Source organism: Vipera berus (assembly GCF_964194415.1).
Source record: "Vipera berus genome assembly, chromosome: 4".
Classification (NCBI taxonomy): domain Eukaryota; kingdom Metazoa; phylum Chordata; class Lepidosauria; order Squamata; family Viperidae; genus Vipera; species Vipera berus.
This window is the reverse complement of record NC_138206.1, coordinates 53,592,776-53,615,594: the sequence shown is the minus strand read 5'-3', so window position 1 is coordinate 53,615,594 and position 22,819 is coordinate 53,592,776. Positions and strand designations below refer to the sequence as shown.

The following is a 22,819-nucleotide window of genomic DNA, read 5'->3' as shown; positions in this document are numbered from 1 at the left end:
CACTGTTCAATTAGTCTTGCATACCTACATCTACGAACGCAACTGATGCTGATGATTATGTGAAACAGTAAAGATATAAATACAGAAAAAGGGAGAATAAGAATACTCGTTTTATGTAATAGCCATCTTTCTAGATAAGAAGTAATAAGTTTTGTACATACTACGATCGGTCAGCATAAGTCTAACCCATGGTTTTTCTACATTTAATAATAAACCTTTATTGTCAAAGTACAACATGTGTACATTGAGATTTTCAAAGCAAAGTAAAGCCTTTGCTTTCCCTACTCCGACTCCTTATTATTAAGACTTTCTTTGCCTTCTGGAACTACGCGAGATCTCCTCTTCCTCGGTATGTTAATATTCACCTCTCTGTAGTCTGAAAAATGAGGCACTCCACAGAAACTACGACTCCCAGAAAGCCGCAGCGGGACGTCAGTCTCTGCGCGCGCTTCCCGTTTGCGAGGCCGAGAAGGCCGGTTTGACCTAGAGAAGAAGATGGCGGCTTCGGTCGCCGGTTTGGGTCTGAAGGTGAGTGGTAATGTTTCGCGGATTTTTTTTTAAAAAAAGGGGGGGAGTTGGTCCCGCGTTTATGACCTTCTCATTACAAGAACATTTCTCCCGTTCCTGTGAGGTTTCGGGGAAGGAAGAGTCACATCCAAGGGTCAAGCAGGATCCCGAAAATATGGAGCTTGCTTAAAATGAGGATTCTGATTGATATGAAGGTGTAAAGAGGATGCTTTGAGCGAGCGGTCTTCATTTTCGCTGCCAGATTTCTTGCAAAATCCTCCTCCTGGAATTTTAAGAACCGCCGCGTGCCAGAGCAATATCTGAATGAAATCCAAACAGCTACCGCATTTTTTTGCCCACCGTTGTGCGAACTCGATCTCTGGTTTGCTCGTGGTCCAGTACGACTTGTGAACCCACAGCCTCCCTGTGGGGCTAGATGAAAGTGCTTGTAGTCTTCTCTGGAATTGTCTGTTTATTTATTAAATGTATATGCTGCCTATCTCCCCGATAGGGTGACTCTGGACAGCTTACTGAACGTAAAAAGAAAAAAAAAGAAATGCAGTTAGAATTCCAAAACTAGGCAAAAAAACCAGAACCAAGGAGATGGACAGCACAGGGAGTGCAATCCCATCTAGAACTAAAGATGATAATCAGATCCTGATGTCTCCTGCACCCAAATCATCTCCATCTTGCCAGAATTCATCTGAAGCCTGAAACCTGTCAACATTTTGTGAGATGGGCAGCTGAAACAATTTGCTAAAAAAAATAAAATACCAGGAACGTGATAGATAGATAAATAAATGCTTCCTTCTTCCAAAAGGGAAAGACAGCATGATAAATTGCTTGGGTTGAAAGAAATTCCTGAAATAGAATAAAAAAAACAACAACTTGCATATGCATGTGGAATAAGCATAGATTCACAGAGTTGGAGACCTTTCTGGCTTTTCAGTCTTTTATACACACGCACACATCCACCCACCCATGCAGGAATCCAAGATTGCTACCCAGCCTTTCTGAAAACACACCTAGTGAAGGGAAACTCACAGTGTGGTTGCACTGTTGAACTGCTGTTGATTGATGTTTATGCACTATCAAGACATTGTCCAGCAACCATAGAATAGCAGAGATCCTTGTCCAGGGTCTTGGACACAATTTCCAAATCATCACTGAAGTGTGCACAGCCCTAGAACTACTATTTTACAATAATCTACAATACTGAATGACATTGAGAAGTAATCATATTAATTATTGTTATGTTAATTGATCATATTAAGGATTGATCATATTAAGGATTAATTTATTGTATTTGCTGAATTAATAGGATGCTGTTGTAATGTTGAAAACATGCCTTGTTCAGCTGTTGGTTGCTGAACTAATTCCTATGGCTGGTAAAAAAACAACAACTACATTTTGTATGTCTGGAAGATGCATTAGGATCAAATCTACAGAATTAAGTTTTACAAAGTGACCTATCTCAATTGATTTAGAAGTAGTTCATTTTTTATTACTGTGATTTTTTTATTCAGTTTATGTAATAGCTTTCTTTTTTTAAAAAGTTACACAGTACTTTTCTTCTTATAGGTGCGGCACTTCAGTACCTCTGTGATTAGGTCAGCATCCAAGCTAATTCAGGTAAACTTAAGTATTGCTAAATTTAGCAGAAAATATTGCTCATCCATAGCTTTAATAGTGTTTCACTCTAAGGGAATAAACACATCATTGTTGAATAATGTATTGTAATTTAAATAATGAAAAGATAGCATTTAGCACCTTTCACTTATGAAGTGCACTTTAATTATATTCTTTGGTCATATACAAAGAATTATAAACACATTTTCTAAGAAAAAGTCCTGTTGGGTTTAGTCATTTTATTTTCAATTGAAGTTTACAGTTAATATGAAATTCAAGAGAGAGAAGAAGCGGAACGTTTTCATGAAATGAGAAAAAAAACAACCCAAGAATAAAGTTGGTAGCAGAGGAAAGATAGATGTTTGTTAAAGAGGTGAGGAAAGAAATATATAAGAGGACAGCAAGAACAAAAGCCGATTGACATCCAGAGATACATGAAAATATTATAGCAGAACTAAAGTCTTCACATCCCATCAGTTTTAGTGAATTAGTTGCAGTGTGTTTAGGTGACTGTTATAAATTGTCCAGGACCACTTATGTTGTACAGCAATATTACAGGTAGTCCTTGATTTAAAACAATGATTGAGCCCAGAATCTTGGTAATTGAATGAAGTGGTTGTTAAGCAAGATGTCACACGACTGCTTCGCTCAACAACCCTAATCCTGGCACTCCTGGTTGCAGTTGTTAAGTGATTCCCTGAATTGTTAAGTGGATGGGATCTCAGGTAAGGAGCGCAGGGTGTCTTGGTGGGAGAAGTCCCTGGGAGACTCCACTCAGAAGCTGAAAATCTTCCTTGCCAAAATTCAAGCAGTCTTTCCAGCCCTTGAGCAAAGACATGCATGGCCTGTGCTAGGCCTCCCAGGTCCTCCCTCACCCAGCCTGAGGTACCCCACATCCCTTACTTTCTTGCATTGTGTCACCACATTCTGCTTGAATTTCAACTCCCTCTTGTCTCTACAGGCTGGTTGAAAGAGTTCCCTGCCAAACGACGTGAACTCCCTTCTGCACAGAAGGAAACCCATTTGGGTGGGTGTAGAAGTAGCTCAAATTATCAGGATCTGAGCTCCCATTTTTGCACCCTGCAGGATGTGAACTTTCCTCCACATGCAGAAGGGAACTTCTTCATTGGGGTGCAGGAACAGCTCAAATAATCGGTATCTGAGTTACGTTTCTGCACCCCAAGGGAGGATGAAATCTCCTTCTGTACTCCTTTGTTGGGGTACAGAAAGGGACGACAGATCATCAGGATCCGAGTTCCATCTGTGCATCCCATAGGACAATGTCAAATGTCCACGCACAGAAGTGAACTCCTTTGATGGGGCGCAGGAACAGAACTCAGATCTTCAGAATCTGAGCTCCATTTCTCTACCCCACTGAAGGAGTTCAACTCCCCTCAGCAGGCAACTCTTTCATTCAGCCCCCAGAGATGTGAGGGAGTCGTCTTGGCAGGCAGTAGCAACTTGAACAACCTTCCTTCATGGCTTCCCACCTGACTTTCTGAGGAAGTCAGCAGAGAAAATTGTAAATGGCAATCATATGATTGTGAGATACTTGGCAACTAATCATAAGCGTGAACAGGTTGCCAAGCACGCAGATTGCAATCATATGATTGTGGGGTGAGTGTGTGACATTTTACGACAGCTAGAAGTGCTTCAGGTCTGTAAAGCACCCTTTCCAGGACAGGTTACAACATCAGATGGTGGTTAAATAGGATTACCTGTAACAATATGTTTTAATGCGTTGCTTTTTCCCCTGCAGCCCCCAATTCAAATATATGGGTTAGAAGGCCGATATGCCACTGCGCTCTACTCTGCTGCTTCTAAGCAGAAGAAGCTAGATCAAATGGAAAAAGAACTGTCTCGTGTGTTGGTAATAACATTTTGTATTGCAACTCTTTTGATGCCTATTTCTGCTGAAGATGTTTGTGCTCGTGACTATGAGGAACATCTTTTTGGATTTTCATGTTAAGCAAAAAATAAATCCTTCTCTCCCGTTTTACCACAAAAATGACTTTTTAAAGTATTTTTTGTAGGAAATAATAAGAAAATGTGCTCAATTCTTCTAGTTCAAGTAGAAATGCCTTAATTATGATAGAGAAACATCAGAACTAAATAAATAAAAATAGAAGAATAGTTAACATACAAAAACAGATATTGTTTTGAGAGCCACCTAGAAGTGTTGAGAGTTGGATGGAAACTACGGTAAGTTGAATATATTAATACTCAGCATTTGGACTGGATTGGTAGTTGGAGTTTCTTCTAAAAAACAGAAAAATAAGTTCTCATCAAGGGTGTTTGTTTTTTTTCTTTTTGGCTTGGGATGGCTGAGAATGTATAGGACTGTTTTCTTGGTAGGTTCTTGACAAGACCATTTTATGTCCAGATATTGTTACAGTAAAGTGACCTTTGTAGCCACACACAATAGCGCCAGTTTGACACCCCTGACCTAGAGGTTTCTTCCACACTGAAAGCAAAAAGGTGATTTTAACACAGTAATCTTGTCAAGCAGCTAAGAACCTTGAGATAGATGTAAAAAATAACTTTTTCTTTAATAAACGAAGTCATCCATTATTTAGTTTTCTTAACAAGTTATTAAAGTAAAGCAACGTATTGTATTCATTTATTTTTAAAAGTTGATTTATTATGGATTTTAAATGTCTTCAATAACTTTTGGAATGAAATTTCTACTCCAAATAACCTGCAGCGTTTATTAAATTATACAGATTTAAGTTATAGTCTGAAATACATTTACTAAGATGGGAAGTAAATGAGAACTGTTTTTGAGCAACTACATATAAGATTAATCAGAAGATGAATAGTATCGTGAATGTGGTAGTATCATTAAACAATCTAAAGCCACGGAGCATACCTTGATAAATTGAACTAGTATGTCATGACTAGAAACAAATATTATTTTGATCAAGTTCTCTTTTTTGTTATAATTTAAGGCAATAGTGAAGGAGCCTAAATTATCCAACGTCATTGTGAATCCTTATGTAAAGGCCAAAGTGAAGCAACAGGTTGTGTGTGATGCTTTACTTAAGGAGAAGCTGTCTCCTCTCACTATCAATTTTGTCAGTAAGTACATGTATAGTGTTCATAGTAAATTGGACCAAGCTCTACAAATGAGATTTGAATAAATATTCTGTAAAATACTTCAGAATGAAAAAGCTTTCTTTTGTAATTTGTCAGTGTGTTTGCACTTCTAATACAGTTTGGATATCTTTAATTACTGTTAATACTTTCTTATATTTTTGTTTTTCAAGAAACGCTTGCTGAAAACGGTCGATTGCCTTACACCCCAGGTGTAATTTCTGCATTTGGTAAGATTATGAGTGCATATCGTGGAGAGGTATTGTGCTCTGTAACTACTGCTCAGGTAAGCAAATATGCTAAATTATTTATATTAACAATTTTTAATTGTTATAGATAAGTCTCTGATAATTAGGTATTGGGGATGGAGGAAGTCACATGGCTACACACAATGAAAATAAGTATAATCCCTCATAAAAGGAATTATATCTGATGTGACCCAGGAAGAAGCCTTTTTCATTATAGCATCTCCCTATGGAATATCATCCCCCATGGTTTCACTGGCCCCCAAGCCTGTTGGCCTTTAGAAATTCCCTGAGGACAAGATTATGCCATCTGGCCTAGGGATTGCACGAACGTTGTGAGCCTGCGAGGTGTCTGTATTGTCTGTGAGCTGTGATTGGCACAATGCCATGTTTTTACATTTTTGGTTTATTGTTTTAACTGTGATAAATGTTTGGTGTTTGGGGCTATCTTAATTTATGAGCCACTTGTGTCTAAGGTTAGGTGTGATATGGCGTGGCAAGGCATGGTACGGTACATTACAGTATAGCGTAATGTAGCGCACTAAGGTAGGAAGCTATGTATTGTGTTTGCCAAACAATACATGTCTTAAAATATTTTTCTGAAAAGAAATGAAAATGTCACTTGAACATTATTGAATGGAGAATTTCAGTTAAGACCAAAAGCAATGAAATGTTTTAAAGTAATCATTCAGGATTCTGTGTGTAACAAGCTATCCATTCTGTTTCTAAGCAACGAAATACCATATATTCATCTTATATGTTTAGAATTGAATGCTATCTGTCGATTTTTAAACTTTTCTCTTTTTGTTTAATATTTTAGACCTTGGATGAGGCCAGTCTTACTGAACTGAAAACAACTTTGAATAGTTTTCTAGCCAAAGGAGAAATTCTAAAATTGGAAATTAAGGTATTGATGCAAGTTACATAAATGTTCTTTAAAGCAAAACCCTTTCCTTTTAATCTAAAAGTAAGATGGGCTAACTCAGTTATCCTCATTAGTATTCATCTGTCCTTGAAGCCTTTTCCATGTTTTGTTTTTCCGAATCTAACTTAAAGCAAATTGATTAATGGATGATTGAGTCTTACACTAGGCCATAGGAACAAACTACTTTTACAAGTGGCAAAAAAAATCACATTTGTAGCCAACCTTAAGTTAACAATAGAATTAATTACCGTTTCTTTGGCCTGTGAATGTTGACATTTCTTTAGAATCAGGCATGTCAAACTGCCAGTCCGTTGGCAGGCCGGATGCATCACGCCGAAACCGCACCCACCCCATTGCCGACAAAGGGGGGAAAGTCCTGATACATTGCGCGATGTCACATGACTTCGCGAGTTTGACATGCCTGCTTTAGATGTTGGACTTCTTAATCTTTCCAAATTAAGTGTCTTCCAGATCTGTGGAGTTCAACTTCCAGAATTCCCAAACATAGGGAAAGTTGCTTTAAGACCTTGTTCACAGAATAATAACTAGAAATAATATTTATATCATTTGCTATCAAATACATATACTAACCGTTCTAATTCTTCTCTCTTGCACAGTCAGGTTATTTTTATTTATTTACAAGAGTTATAATGTCATTTCAGTCACCACCGTCTGAGCAGTGTATCATATCGTATTCTATAAAATAAATTAATAATTGTACAGCCAGACATCTGGAAAAGCTGGTCTTAATGATCCTTCAAAAGCTCAGTAAGGTTGGCACCATATTGGATTTCTGGGTCAATATTGTTCTGAAGAATCACCAATAGTTGAAAAGGCCCATATTCAAGGTCCCTGAAATGATATTTCTCACCTGAAGGACACAGAGGAATTACTTCTTGATCATTTAGAGATAATTGGAAGAAACCAGTTCTAAAGAAATATCTTTGGTAGGTAGACAGACAGACAGATTCTGATACTGATAAAACCCACTAACATTCAATCAAATATTTTTTATAGATTTCTGAGAACTGTCAAGATTATTTGGCATCTCTATTCTGTCATAAATTTGATTGTAGTGATTTCTCAAATGTAACATCAAGCACAGCAAGATTATATACTGTGGTAGTAACCTATCTAAATAATCTTGCCATTTTTTTTCTAGTCTGATCCATCAATCGTGGGTGGAATGATTGTCAACATTGGAGACAAATACATTGACATGTCTACAAAGACCAAAATTCAAAAACTGAGCAGGATCATGAGAGAAGTTATATAATGTCCACCCAGTTATGAATGTTCATTAAAAACTTGTAAGGCCTGTCATGAGAACAATAAAAATGTTTATCCTTAAAAGAGCTGGTTGTATTTATAGTACTTTTATATTAGTTTTGATAGTACAATGATATTGATGAATGTATATGTCTTTGCCCTGCTTAAGATGCAGCCCATTGTAGCTGCTATTCTAAAACACAATTCTTCCTTCAAAAGGGTGCTTCTGGGAAGCACCAACTGTGAAATTGGAAATGTAGTTAGTGCTACTGGTGTTGCATTCTTCTACTATCATCTGATGGTGAAGAGCCTCCCTTCCCAAAACTTCTTGTCTACTTTTTGGATCATGTTTGTAAACCTGACAGACTGGAACCCTAACAGATTAATGGTTACTGGTTTTGGTTGTCTTTGGGTTTTTTTTTGTTTTTTCTTTCTCTTGTCTTTTGGCTCTTTCCTATTAATGCAAAACTTGGAGCCAGTTGCTAGCCATTAATGGTAGAGATTGTTGCCTGCATCTTGCATTGAAGGTCATAGTCTTCTAAACAATACTTGAAAACAAATTCCACTGTATTTCAGTGGGTTTAATTTCAAGCATAGATTCTATATACTACAAGATTAAATTCCATTCGGGTCTCTGTAAATTCCTCAACGACCACATTATGCCTGCAGTACTAGAACTGTCAAGAGGAATAACCAAAAGTCTAGCCGTAGACCAAGGAAGAGGAACTCTTTGGGGATTCAGAATTGCATTTGATATTAAGTGGATTGCATTATTGTAGATCTGAGGCCAGAATCAAAATGAATCAATCTCACATTAAATGGCTCAATTAAATCAAGAAGAGGACTTAGAAAGATATTTGGCAGGGTGTTTAGTTTTTCTGCTCAAACAGTTTTTAGCACGTGTTGAAAGTATTGCTTTTGAGATCAGCTGACATCAGGAAGGTGCTGACAGCAATTAATTGGTCAAAGACATCAGATACATAGCTGCAGCAGCATATTCAACCTTAACAGTGGTCTTCAGTAATGCAAAAGATAGGTGGGAGACAGCTCTGTTTAGTCATTCTGAAGAAGGTACATTTTTACCTTGGTAATTGATGCTTCAAAACTCAGCAAATTTGGTACTCTTATGTATTTTGATATGAAAATGTCCCAGTACTTGGCCTTTGTTTAGGACTCAACCTGCTGCTATAACAAGAGTATGGTTGTGGGGAACAGACAGGAAGTCAGCCATGCTGGGAAGGTTGCTGCAAAAGGAGGGGGATGGCCACAAAGGGTGAACAGGAAGTTGGCCATGCTGGGAAGGTCGCTAACATAGAAAAAGGAATAGACAGTTCTTCCTGGCCGAAACAAAGGATTACGTGGTAAGTCAACTGGTTTGGGACTCGTCCTTTTTAGTATACATTCCACCTCCTAAAACCAATTAATGCTGAGTACCAAGATACTACTGTATTATGTGAATTTATGTGTTGGTGAAAGATGTTGAATGCAAATGTTGACAGATCTAGAGAAGGAGTATATCTTTCTAGGACCATTAATAGTACTAAGTGAATAACTAGAAAGAGTTTATATGCTGAACAGTGAATTTTGCTTTATAAGCCAGTTAAATTTTGCATTATCCATAATATGTATTATATCCAGTGCTTTTTTTGTTAAAGGTGCCGGAACTCACACATGTCATGCAACCCGCCTTGCCTACCTTTCAAGGTTCCATCCAAAAAAGGTGCCGGAACTCTGTTCTGAGCGTTCTATGAGAAAAAAAGCCCTGATTATATCCTTTAGATTTGAATTTTTCATTCAAGTCTGATCTTTTTAAATGGATAAATAAATGATTTATCCAAACTTGGCAAAATTCTATTGGCAGTTTTACTTATTGACATGCTTTGAATGGCTACTCTTCTTCAAGTTGTGGGCTTCCTGTCGTTATTCTAAGAATATGCAGCTAATTTGCTTTGACACTGGAGCTAATGCATCTGCTATTTTTATTGTCCAGTAAGATTTCTGTAAATAAGATTTTTTTTAAATCTGAAAAGAAAGCAACAGCCACCTTTGTTAATACCCTTCTGAGTTCAAGCATAGGCAAAGCAAGTTAGAACAAAGACGTTTAATATTTTTCCAGCACGAAGGAATTTTCTTTTTACTTTCTACATAATGTATTATTTTCATATACATTATATTTAATAAAATGTACTGATACAGAAAAAAGGAAAGTGTGGGCTTAGTACTATTTACATATTTTAATTCAAACATTTCAAACAACATTGAAAAATAAAAAAAAGTGATTTTTCATTGTCTTTTCAACCAGTCAGTGCTAAATAACTGCATGCCTATTAAGTTAAACTTATTCTAAAACTTGATCAGTTTAAAGTTTCTAACTAAAGTGTGTTTCTCTGGTCAAAAAATACATACGTATGTCATTTCTGATACAAAATTCTACACTATTTTCAATAAATAAATAGTAAACCAATTCTTAAAAGTATGAAATGTAAACTTTGTTGTTTCTCCAACATACAGGATTTTTTTTTAAAAAAAATGACTGCTGAAAAGAATACAGTGGCCTTGGAAATAGTAACACACAAACAGTTTCAAGCACAATTTACATTTATCACTAGACCTTATATACCTATCAAGTATAAAGTTATTCTAATTTCCTAATGGAAATAATAAAAGATTTGCTGTGCTAAATAACATTCATCTCCACAGGAAACATGAAAGCTGATACCAAAACAACATGCAAAGAACAGCACAACTCACAAGAACATTGACGTGCTAACAGAACCATCAACATCTCTCATTCTGAAAATCTACAAAAATCTCCTTTTAAGCATGATCCTTGGGTATCAAATGGAATAATTGAAAACAGACAATGCACTTGCACTGACCCAAATTCTTCTGTCAATGTGTCAAGTTCATCCAAATACTTTAGCAAATAGTCTTTTGTTCAAATGATTTTTAAACACTCTGCCGAATCAAGTTTTTTTTCCTATTTGAAATTGCAGAACATCAGTGAATCTTTACATTTGCAGGATAGCAACAGGTTCCTTTGAGATCGCTCCCTTTGCAAAGTCTCAGCACATCCAATGTTCAAAGGGGCAAATCTGCCACTATCTTGATGAGTTACAATATATTATTACCATAGTTTCAAAACCGTGGTGTATCATTTCATTTGACAGGCACGATGCAATATATATAATAAAATGTTCTGTCTGGATATTTTAGCCTTCTCTTCATGGAGAGTTAACAGCTTTTGTGAACTAGAGCAACCTTTCCTTACCATTAGATTAATCCCCTTGCAGCAGTTTAATACATTTTATTGCAAGGTACAGCAAACACACTGCAGGACTCGGGCGACTCTTTGCTAATTGGATCAAAAATCCTTTACAACTCAAGTAAATACCAATACCTGAAGCACTGATAGAGAGTAATCCATTTGGTGAAAGACACCTAATGCCTATGGGAAATACAGGTTTCAAGTCCACTTAAAAGTCTTGCCTGCTAAAGGAAAGGATTTTAAGTTACTGCACCCTGGGCCAGCAATTTATTCTTAATCCATAAAATATCTGCTTAATAAATACTACGAAAAAGCAGCCTTCAGCTCAGCTCTTGAAAACATTCCAGGCTACAGGTACCTGTCACTTCAACATTTTTTTCTTTCCTCTTTTTTTTTAAAAAAAACATACAAATATCATGAACTTCCTAAAAAAAAAATCCGAATATCTTACATGGCAAGAATGCATTCGTGTTATAAGTATTTTTATATAAATATATTCACAATTTGTTTATATACTACTCTGAGGGGCAATAGGCAGAACACTAGGATAAATCATTAGAAAGTCCAAAAAGTCATAACGAGGAGGACACCCTCTTGACACACAGCATGCTGCAGGAACCAGGAAAAAAGTGCAATGTTTTCTCCACCTTGTCAGAGCACAGACTAAGGTCTGTTATTCTAGAAACCCTGAATACTGCAGCAGAAAGTCCACAGAAAACACCAGAACAAAGAAATAAAATGAAATGAAAAATAACATTTTTCTCACAATTCGGTATGGTCAAAAATTAATCTGGCTAACAAGTGTCTAGAACCTCTGCAGGGAAAGTTATTTCTTATAAATGGAACTGAGCTGTTTCGTGGAAACCTCTCACGTTTTCCTTTCTAAGGCTCATCAAACAGCTGCAGATCAAGTCGGACAACTATCTCTCCCGTTGGGACTTCGTGCAGGAGAAGACACTTTGTAACTGGTCCCTTTGAGCCTTGGTCTTTCTTAATATCAGCCACACGAATTTCTGTTCGACCCAAGAAATCTGAAATGGGAAACATACGTGATCATAACTAATGGGAATATTGGGATCAAACTGAAAAACAAGCACATGTATATTTTATTTCTAGGAAAATGCCACAAAGCAAAGAACTCTATGCATGGACGTAGACCAGTTAACTTCCCTTTCAGTTGCAACTACTTGTATTGTCTCGTATCCTCATTGGAAGAATTCTGCTATTTAAAAGTGTACTTTCAATTATTGTCAAAGCATGCCGTAACAATAAGAAACCTCAGGCTTTCCATACACGCACACTGCCGAAACAACACACTTCTCTCCCCCACTGACTATTATAGGTTTGGAAAAGCTGCTTTGAGCACAAAACTAGGCTGAAAAATGAGAAGTGCCACTTACCATCAGGAGAGAATTGATCTCTCTCAAACACGGTTATGCACAGCACATCTTGTTCCAAATCTTTGATAAAAAACTGACAGTTAGAATTCCATTTGGGATTGAGAGTGTCCTGTATAGTCTTGGTGATATGACACTGTGACCCCATCGTCACTTCACAATATGGGTTACTCTTTCCTAATAGAAGAATTCACATAGATGGTATAGCACTGATTATATATTTGCCTCCGTGACGTTAGTAATTCAGTTCTATTCTTTTCACAAGACATCATTTTTATTTCTTTCATATTGTCATTTGTGTTTAAACAAGGACATTTATCTGGCTTTTTGAATGTATGAATGCTGTAAAATGAATATGGCATCATTCAAAGTTAATCATGTCAGACGTGACTCACCACTTGCAATCCATTAACTAATTACTGGTATTAAACCCAAATGGTTCAGGCAGTGAATTTCAAGGAGACATTTTTTTTCCCTTGGAGAGGGGACAAAGCAGAACCAATAAAGTTCACCTTGTCTGTCTGCCTGAAACTGCTAAAAATTGGTAGACTGACTTATGAAGGATATGGAAGCTATTAACATTACAAGTAGTCCTCAACTTATGACAACTGAGCCCCAAATTTCTCTTGCTTCAGATGTTAAGTGAATCACCGCTGTGGCTAAGTTAGTAACACGGTTGTTAAGTGAATCTGCCTTCCTCATTGACTTTGCTTGTCAGAAGCTTGCAAAAGATGACAACATGGCCCTGGGACACTGCAACTGTCATAATTATGAGTCAGTTGTCAAGTGTCTGAATTTTGATTAAGTCGCTATGGGAATTCTGCAATGGTGATAAGTGTGAAAAACAGTCATAAGTCCTTTTTCCCCGGTGCAATTGTAACTTTGAATGGTCACTAAATGAACCGTTGTAAGTCGAGGACTAACTGTATTTAAGGTAGTATGTACTATCTGTACTGTACAGGCTCTTACTAGTCTAAATAGCTATAGGTGAAGATAAAGATGCTCTCATGCTTAGCTCGTGACGAATCCATGGACATACAGTATGCAGGGTTTTGGCAACAGTACGGAAGTGGTTTCCCATTGCTGCCTGTCTTGTGTTCCATAATGGTCAACATACTAATCTACATGAGATTATTCAAATGTATGTATTTTTTTTCTGACAAATTCTTTTACGTTAAGCAGATTAAATAGCCCCAAGAGGTGCCCTCTGACACACTTGTAACTCTTCAGAACATCTTTCCCATAAAGCAGGGGTGTCAAACTCGTATGGTCACGTGACGTGTCGTGACTTTTTTGCCATTGCCGGCAATGGGGGTGGGTGGGGTTTTGCTATGATGCATCCGGCCCGCGGCTCGCAGTTTATCACCCCTGCCATAAAGGATACTGAGCACCTGTTAGTATCATGACTGTCACTTTAGCACTCTTCTCTACATTCCTAGAAGAAAGTTCTAGAGTAGAGAATGTTTTTTGCATTCTGTTGTGATTCAGGGTCAGCCTGTGGGTTTGGCAGTTGGGTCGGACGACTCAGAGGAGGAGGGGCGTGTTGAAGAGCTTGCTGATGATGGCCTTGAGGCTCCGCAGAGCCCTCAGCCAGGCCCCTCCCACCTGGTCACGACGGAGACCCAGCTGTGTGAGCCTGACAGCGTGGATGAAGATGACCCACAGCTGGCCCTGTTCAAGGACGCCCGACGCAGGAGGCAGTCAATCAGGAGTAAACAGAGGAAGACAATGGGGCACCTCGGAAGGAGGCAGAGAGAAGCCACGCCCTGAACTGTATAAAAGGGGAATGTGTGGGAGGGCTGGTTTGCTGAAGGCAACCGCTTGAATAGTTCCTGTTTCATAGCTCCTGTTTCATGGTTGGTGTCTGTTTTATGTTAATAAATTTGGCAGGCTTTATTCCAGCCTCTTGCCGTTTGTAAAGGGGTTGTCCCTGCTTTTTCTGCAGGGCCGGTAGCAGGCTGGTACAGAACACATTCCCTGAAGCTCTTGTCTATCTTCCCCTCCCCTCAGAAGCTCTTCTCTCTCTTTCCTGCCGCCCCCCCAGCCATTATGGGGGAAAAAAAATAATGTTCTTACCATGAGATCTGCAGGGCTTCAATTCGATACCTTCAACAATGTTCACCATTAACCTTCCAATACCTGTTGCCCTTTGGGATCGGACTGTGGCAAGAACAGGCAAGATTCATTATAATATTCTTCTGTTATTTTGGGGAAAAGTTAAAACTGTACCCCCAGCGCAGTACCTAAGTATGCTTTTTCCCTCTTCTTCTTCTCTGTTTCTATGTAAAGTTCAGAAGCAGCTTTGATTTTCTGAACCCAAGCTGTCCTTCAGAAAGAGAAGGTGGAAAGAAAGTTACCCATTGTCATTAAGGGTGTCAGGTAAGCAAATCTGATTGCATGGAAGCACGAACCTATTTTAGCTCTGAATGTTTTAAAGCCAAACTGGGTGTGATGTGAAGGATCTCCATGAGAAATGACAATAGAGGGCATGGACAATGCAGGAAGAGCAAGATCTATTCCAGTTTTTGTGCTTTTTTCCCCCGCCCACCCCAATTAAAACTTATGTCCTGACCAAAGTTGTTACGGAGCACATAAGCACGTAAATAAATATAGTTGCTGTGAAATCAAAATGGGAGAATGCAAAGTTAAATGTAAATAACAGTCAACGCTACGAGATGATGAAACAAAGTATTTGTGGCACGTTTGCATGATAGAACAACAAAAAAAGAGAGAACGTTCAAAGTCCAGTAATTTTCAGTGCTAATGGGATGGTATTTTACCTTTCATTTATACTTTCTGCACGAAGTGTGTAGACTCGATCGATATGTGAGATGTGGAAGATGGGCTCATCCCCAGAAGGGTCCGTAGGCAGCTTTACCAAAACCTCATTTAGAAATATAGGCTGCAGAAATATTACGCAACATTCAGTTTAATTCGGAAGGAAAGCCTTACCAAGAGATGTTAAGCTTGGCACACAATTGAGTTGTATGTTGCTGGAAAGATGGTACTTTTCTTTTTCGTGCAAAATGTTTGCCACGTGTGTCCACTCCAATAGAAAACTTTTGTGTATCCACAGGGCATAACTACATTATTTGCAACATATTCATTAAAAAAACAAAAAACAACCCCGCTATCCACTAGGACAGGGGTAGGCAACCTCGGCTCTTTTAGGACTCATGGACTTCAACTCCCAGAATTCCTGAGTCAGCTATGCTGACTCAGGAATTCTGGGAGTTGAAGTCCATGAGTCCTAAAAGAGCCGAGGTTGCCTACCCCTGCACTAGGAAAAGATTCGGCATATTTGCAAAGATGCATTTGGTCCTTTTTTCCACAAAGGCTGTATACTGATCTGCTCAAGGCATTAATCATATGGGCAATACAGTACAATACCCAGAATATTGTCACTTATATTGAAATACAGTTGTTATAGTATCACCTCTAGTTCAGTGCTACAAATGCTGTCAAAACATGAGCATTAAGAGTAAGAATACTTAAATTATGCAAAAGAAAATTGGAGTCCTGATCCTATTCCAAGCTTGGGTTCGCCAAAACATGGGGAAAAGGCCCCTACAAACCGCCACAGCCTCAGAAATACTCCAAACGTTTCATTGGTAGTGCGAGACACTGCCAGATATGGAACCTCACTGAGTACCAGTTTAAATAGCCCCTTCTCGCTCCATGATTCTGGGATATCCATGATATATGTATGATGTGTCCCATAAAACAACTTACACCCTCAAATTTTAAATCTGCAGGCTTAACCAATATGTGTAATTTTTATAGATTTAGTATTATGTAAGTGATGTCCGTGACATTATCTTCCAAGAAACATATATTTATGGGAATCAGCTTTAGATGCTTATAATATATCATGTACATACATTCTTTGTTTTGTGCAGCTTCTGTACCTTACATTAATAAATAATGATTTAATTCTGTTGGGAGTTAACAATCAGCAGCAGCAACATTCACTCTACTGAATGTCTAAGTGGAATATACTGATTTGATTTAGTTAATTTATCTGAAAATAGCAAAAAAAAAAACTTTTGCCTTTTTAGTGCCTGTCAATAGTAAATGTATGCTTTTAAACTAAAGCAAATAATTTGTCAAAAGCTTGATGTAATTGCTTTAATTAATTCACTAATATTACCAATCCACAGCTTGTGGGAAAATATAAATATCTGCCAGAGTTAGAGTACACAAGAACTATTGAGGTTAGTGTATGTTTTTGTTCCATCTCTGCTTCTGGGGTAAACAACACACATAAACACATAAACACAAACTAGACCCAAAAGGAGGACAAGGACGTTATTTTCCATGTAACTTAAAAAGTAGCACATTCATAGTAAAGGTAAAGGTAAAGGTTCCCCCGCACATGCGTGCTAGTCGTTTCCGACTCTAGGGGCCGGTGCTCATCTCCGTTTCAAAGCCGAAGAGCCAGCGCTTGTCCGAGGACGTCTCCGTGGTCATGTGGCCGGCATGACTAGACGCCAAAGGCGCACGGAACGCTGTTCATAGACTACCACTAAAGACATTACAAATTTATTTTTGAGGAATCAGAAATTGAATACAAGTGTATTTCCATCATTTCTCTAAACAGCTGGTGGATGCTGAGTCATCTGTAGCCATGAGGATTAAGCTGAATACATTATTCCAAATATTGCCCATTCTTAAAATAGTTTAAAGCCAGATGAGTCATACCATTTTTATTAGAACCATTTCAAATTATTTTTTCCCCTCAAACTCAATCAGTTCTGGGACAAGAAAGAGAAGAAATTTTTGCTAATATCGCAGAAGGAAAAGCAAGCATTTATCCTCCCCTTCAAGTCATAATAAAATTTCCTTCCCTGCACCTCCAATTAGTTTTTTTAACTATCCAATACAATTTTAATTATATGTTTAGCAACATATCTAGCTTGCTCCCAAGAAACAAATAAGGGCAATCAGGGTGCTTTGGAAATATTAAGGATTGCAATTAACTCTCTAAGTGCCAACATTAGGCTAATGGGGACTACGAATGCTCAGTGACTATAAAATATGTAATTTGGCGGGGGAGAAGGGGGAGCAGAAAGATGAGATAAAAAACAAGGGGTTATAACTAGCTGGCTGTCAGGTGTGAAGCATCAGGATCATACATGAATTTCAGCTCAGAAGATTTATTGCTCAAGCCTGTACACAAGAATCTAGTCAATTAACATACAATACTGGCACTGGATAAGGGTTAATGGAATTGAAGAGGTGTTGAATCTGGACCATTTGTGGGAATGTAACAACTCTAGCCTGCTGACTCACTTAACTCCACCCCCAGTTCTGCCTCCTACACTGGCTGGAATAATCCATACTGAATTATTTTATTGAAAGTTCTACTTGCTAGCCACTATTTTCTAATGATGCAGTTTAATTTCTATTTAAGTGGTCATCATCTTCCTCTCATAAGTGAGAAGTATAATTGTGGCTGTGCTTTCACAAATGCTTAAAAATACTGAACTGACATAAGAAAGAATCATGGTGACTGGAAAGATCTGCTGCCTGCGCACCCAGCTAAACAAATATGTTTAGGTTGATAACAATTTAATGGATAGATATCATGTTTCCCCGAAAGTAAGCCCTGCCCCGAAAATAAGCCTAGCTTGATTTGGGGAGGGGGGAGGGCTACTATAAGACCTAGTTTGGGGGTGAGGCACACACCTAAAAATCAAGTTGGGTGGGGATGGGGGGGTGGAGCTTACCATTGCAGCCAGGCCTCCCATGGAACTACACTTGCCTTGCCGCACTGGCCCACTTCTTCCGCAGCCGAAGGAGCAGCTTCATTCTGCAGCTGTGAATAAAACGCCAGCCTGCATTTTGCAGTCAGACACCTTTCTGGAAGGCCTCTGCAGCCAAGAAATGAGCTATGGATTGAATCCATAGCTCCGTTCTCAGCTGCAGAGGCCTTTCCAGAAGGCCTATGTCTCCGAAATGCAGGCTGGAGCTCCATTCTCAGCTGCAGAATGAAGCTGCTCCTTCAGCCATAGAAGAAGTGAACTGGTTGGGCAGGGCTGTCAGTGCTGCTGCCATGAAATAAGTAGAAAAGACACCCCTTAAAATAAGACCTGATGCCTCTTTTGAAAGCAAAAAAAAAAAAAGACCAGGTCTTATTTTTGGGAAACACAGTATGAGTATACTATATTAGAGTCCTCTATGCAAAACCTTTTGAATGTGAAGCAGCCCATTTAGAAATATTTGATGGATTACATTAAAGTTGACATGATATGATGAAAATACTTCCCTTGTTGATCATGTTGTTCACCTGACATCATTACTTATTATAACTTTTTTTGTAAAATAAGCTTACACATTCCATTAAAAAAAATGCCTACACACAGTGTTGTTAACATCATCTTTCTTCCAAGGAATTCCTCTGATTATGACATTATCCCATTATGCCTTATTGAAAAAAAATCAGAGGATGCCTTCAGCCCATTTGAGAATTATCTTAAAATGGCTAGTGTTCTGGACAAGGAATACTGTATTCATTATGTCAGCAGTCAACTGCACCAAGCCTGAGAAACACAGAACAAATATTTTATGTCATAGGCCTTATCTAGCCATGTTACATCCAGTGTTTGGATAACCTTTGTCAAATTTGACACCCAGTGCTTTGTTTCAAAGTAAAGTCCAAGATTAACTGGGGCATAGCACAGGGCAGCTAGGCTGGGAAAGACACTAGAGGAAATTTATTTATGAAATTTATATAGCTGCCCGTCTCACAGATGCGACTCTAGGTGACATAAATAAAACAATTGGGCAAAAGAATTTAAACAACGACAGCATAATTCAACAATTTAAAATTTTAAATAATGCAAAAACAGTTTAAACACAGATATAAACAGGACCACGGTAGAATGAACCAGCTTCCTAGGCACAATGTAGCCACCTCATTGGCTCCGTTATTTCCCTGACAAAAACTTCCTCACTGGTTTGCCTTCAGGCGACAATAGCAACCGTACTGGAACGGACATGGATGGAATCCTTTTCTGAAAATATCCAAGCTATGTTCTCAAAGTTCCAAAGACGCCTATTGGCTTCAAGAGTTTGGGACCTTCGTCCTTTTGAATGAAAAAAAAGGGTATTTTAATTATAAATCAATAATTCCTTTTTTTTAAAGTGATACTTACAGTTTTGTACATTTTATACTGCAGATTAGATTTAGGGCTGAAAACCTTGTCTGTGCCAGATGAGCCAAGAGGTTTTATGATCTGTGTCAGCAGGAGGAAGTCGTTGAACAGAAAACCATACAATTCCTTGTTGCTCTTGGCCTTGTAGAGTTTTCCACTGTGCAGAAATTTGCGTGGCCCCAAGCAGTTTGTAACAGAATTAAAAACAAGTTGCTGAGGGGGAACAAAACATACACACACACAAACCCAGCAGCAGTGAGATGTATAAAAATATACCAGTCATGACATTGTTGTGTGTAATTGAACCTATGACATCGGCTTCTGTTCAGGGTAAACGCTTTAACCCAACAGTGTAATGTCATTACTTAGTGGTGCGGCTAGAAAATAAGGGTCATTTCTGAAATTATTCCTTTAGGTTTATACCCTTCAATCAGATTTGAAAGAAGGAAAGTTTAAAGAATTGAAGGAGGTATAAAAAATAAAATTGGTAACAGTACATTGGCACGATAGGATTATAATACACCCAACTAGTTCTGCTAGCAGTTGACTACTTTTTGTCTGTTGGCAACACTGGCCATATTTGCTGAGAGTGGATCAGTATAAGTTTTATTATTAATTTAATATAACTATTAAAATTATATTAGTATAATAAGTGCCAGTAAGTACCATTGGCTAAGAATTGAAATTAGCAATTGTTTCTTCCACTTGTTTTTTTTAGAACCGCTTTGCTTCTCACCCAAACTGGACCTGTAGTTAACATTAACTGTGCTTAATCTAAAGAAGGCAGCTTCAAAAACTAGCATTTGAAGATGGCTTGTTTTAAACTATCCACTATCAAACAAGGGAAAGGGACAGAAAAATCTGATTTTTTCTCTCTGACCATATAACTCGGGAGGATGAATGGGAAAGCAAAGCCCAAGGTATGCTGCTAGTTCATTTATGCTAAACCATGATTATGTGATATGTGAAGACAGACTGTCTAGATTCACATTGTGCTAACCTGTGATCACAACCGTTTACACATTGTTCTAAGCCATAATCACCATTTATAATGAAGCAAGGCCTGAGTTTCCACTACAAACTAAGTTAAAATCAAACAAGGAATATTTTGGCTTCCTGTGATATATAAACCCACTAATGAATAACAACTACCTTAATCTATATCTTTGATTTTAAGAAACAGCCTTTTTCAGCATTACTGATACAGAAAAGAGTTTATTTTTTTAGTGGAATAGTTTGCTGGTATGAAAAGAACTTAGTTGACGCAAGAGTCACCACCATATTGTGGCTTAACAAAGGAGTCAAAGAGAAATGAAAACCAGAAAATTGACATAGGTAGAAGTTATGTCCAATGAAGAGCAGGATAAAATTAATTTAAAATCTTATTAGTATCTCTTTAACTAAACAGAGTTATTAAAATTATTTCATTAGCTATCCTTTTTTTTTAAAAAAGTAAAATATAATTTGTTTTTATATATTTAAGCTTTACCTCTGATAATCCTTCACACTGAACATGAGCCTGGATCCATTCTAATCTGTCTGAATTTTCTTTCTCACGTACGCCTTCATTCACCTGTGAACACAATTCTTCTGCTTTCTCTAAAGCATGTTTCAAGTGGCTATGGTCAGGGTGATTTTCAGGAGTATTTTCCAATATCTACATAAAAATAAGCCAATTTGGTTCCTTAGAAACCTGCAAATCAATTCCCTTTTCATTTTTGTTAATTATAAAAATAAAGAAAAATAAACTTAAGAAATACGACCCTGTACAGAAAAGCCATTTGTAACATTTCTTGATTGGTAAAACTGATTAAAGCTGACTCATTTTCAAAGCAATCTTATTTTAATCTTTCTTACATTACTCTAACATAATTTGACCCTTTCATTATCTGTTCACTCCTCAAACATTCTTAATCATACTCTTAAAGAACTAAAAACCAGATCAATTCATGTTTCAACTATGTAGGGAGGGATCAAACCTCCAAATAAAACTAATAGAGGAGAGGGGAAAGAGACAGATCAATATATAACAAAGTGCATACAATTTAGCTTAGGGTTAGGAAGACTACATATGCTTGTGAAAGCCTAGTGTTCAACGCTCTCATGGTTACAGACACAGGAGTGGACAGACTTATAATTCAACATATCTGGTGACTATCAAGCCAGAGCTGGCTGTTCTAGTATCTTTATCTTTATTAGACTTATATACCGCCCTTCTCCCGTAGGACTCAGGGCGGTTCACAAGGTTTTTAAAAAGAAGCAATACTACAATTACAAAAGTTAAAACAATTAAAATGATTATATTAAACCTTGAATATAAAAAACCTAGTTAAAACCAGTTAAAACCCCAATTAATACCCTCAGTCCAGGCCAGAAAGCTCAAAGAGCCAGGTCTTCAGGTCCCGGCGGAATGAACGGAGGTCAGGGGCAGTCCTAAGCTCTACGGGCAGTTGGTTCCAAAGGGCAGGCGCACCCACAGAGAAGGCCCTCCCCCTGGGTATTATCCGCCGGCAATCTTTTACTGGCGGTACCCTGAGAAGACCCTCCCTGTGGGAGCGCACAGGACGAAGGGAGCTTGATGCCGGCAGCAGGTGTTCCCTCAGATATCCCGGACCCAAGACATTTAGGGCTTTATAGGTCATCACCAGCACCTTGAATCTCATGTATGACAAGTATGAATCTCAAGTATGACAAGTAGTGCATATCAGATAAATTAACGAAGTAAATTTGGATCTCAGAATTTTAATCCGATAACAAAAGGACTTACATTTTTTATTATTAGAGGATATCGTGTAACTCGCTGCATAGGCTTTAGCAAAAAGCTTGACAATGGCATTCCTTTACAGCGAGGATCCATTGCTAATTTCTGAAATATTGAGAAAGTAAGAAATATCGGCTGATTATGAAACATATTTTTAAAATGTCAAAATCAAACAGGATCTTCCTTTATTATTTACATGATGTAAACATCAAATTCTCTCTTGCTCTCTACCTGTAAATCTACAGTATTAAAATATATATATAGCAGGCCTAAGTTGCTTATACAAATGCTATCCACTGGTCCCTGAGAAATAGAATTTTGAGCTGTCTCGCCTACAGAAAGTGACTGGAGATTGGAAAGGGGAAAAAGGAGAAAGAAAAAGGGCAGACATGCAACACTGGGGTTCATTCATGATCAAAATTCCTAATCCTGGGATATTAGTCTTTCTTACATAGCATAGTGACTAAAAGCCAAATAATCGCTACAGGGCACTGTTACCCCAGGAGCACTTTCTGATTTGGGAAATTTAATTTTTTTCTACTCCTGATTATTAGTCCAAACACATATC

General features: G+C 38.0%; 2 protein-coding genes across 2 annotated transcripts in view; one reads left to right on the top strand and one right to left on the bottom strand.

Annotated features, from left to right (window-relative positions):
• The first annotated feature begins 443 nt into the window (after positions 1–443).
• Positions 444–7,752, top strand: ATP5PO (ATP synthase peripheral stalk subunit OSCP). Its single transcript, XM_081326794.1, has 7 exons — positions 444–528; positions 2,089–2,139; positions 3,896–4,006; positions 5,085–5,214; positions 5,403–5,515; positions 6,295–6,381; positions 7,562–7,752. The coding sequence occupies exons 1-7, from the start codon at positions 496–498 to the stop codon at positions 7,673–7,675; spliced, it is 639 nt and encodes a 212-aa protein (XP_081182920.1). The 5' UTR covers positions 444–495; the 3' UTR covers positions 7,676–7,752.
• A 1,682-nt stretch (positions 7,753–9,434) lies between these two features.
• ITSN1 (intersectin 1) overlaps positions 9,435–22,819 on the bottom strand; it is a 100,169-nt gene continuing 86,784 nt past the window's right edge. Inside the window, exons 33-40 of the mRNA XM_081327431.1 lie at positions 22,258–22,356; positions 20,980–21,147; positions 19,491–19,703; positions 15,114–15,235; positions 14,577–14,659; positions 14,410–14,493; positions 12,337–12,510; positions 9,435–11,967 (exon numbers count right to left, since the gene is read on the bottom strand). Of these exons, the coding sequence (XP_081183557.1) occupies positions 11,819–11,967; positions 12,337–12,510; positions 14,410–14,493; positions 14,577–14,659; positions 15,114–15,235; positions 19,491–19,703; positions 20,980–21,147; positions 22,258–22,356 (1,092 nt within the window). The 3' untranslated portion in view covers positions 9,435–11,818. The remainder of the gene's footprint in view (positions 11,968–12,336; positions 12,511–14,409; positions 14,494–14,576; positions 14,660–15,113; positions 15,236–19,490; positions 19,704–20,979; positions 21,148–22,257; positions 22,357–22,819) is intronic.

Excerpts from the sequence above, each read along its gene's own strand:
- ATP5PO (XM_081326794.1), top strand. The coding sequence starts at position 496 with ATGGCGGCTTCGGTCGCCGGTTTGGGTCTGAAG. Across the intron at positions 529-2,088 it reads TCGCCGGTTTGGGTCTGAAG|GTGCGGCACTTCAGTACCTC; the intron begins GTGAGTGGTAAT and ends TTCTTCTTATAG. Across the intron at positions 5,516-6,294 it reads GCTCTGTAACTACTGCTCAG|ACCTTGGATGAGGCCAGTCT; the intron begins GTAAGCAAATAT and ends TTAATATTTTAG.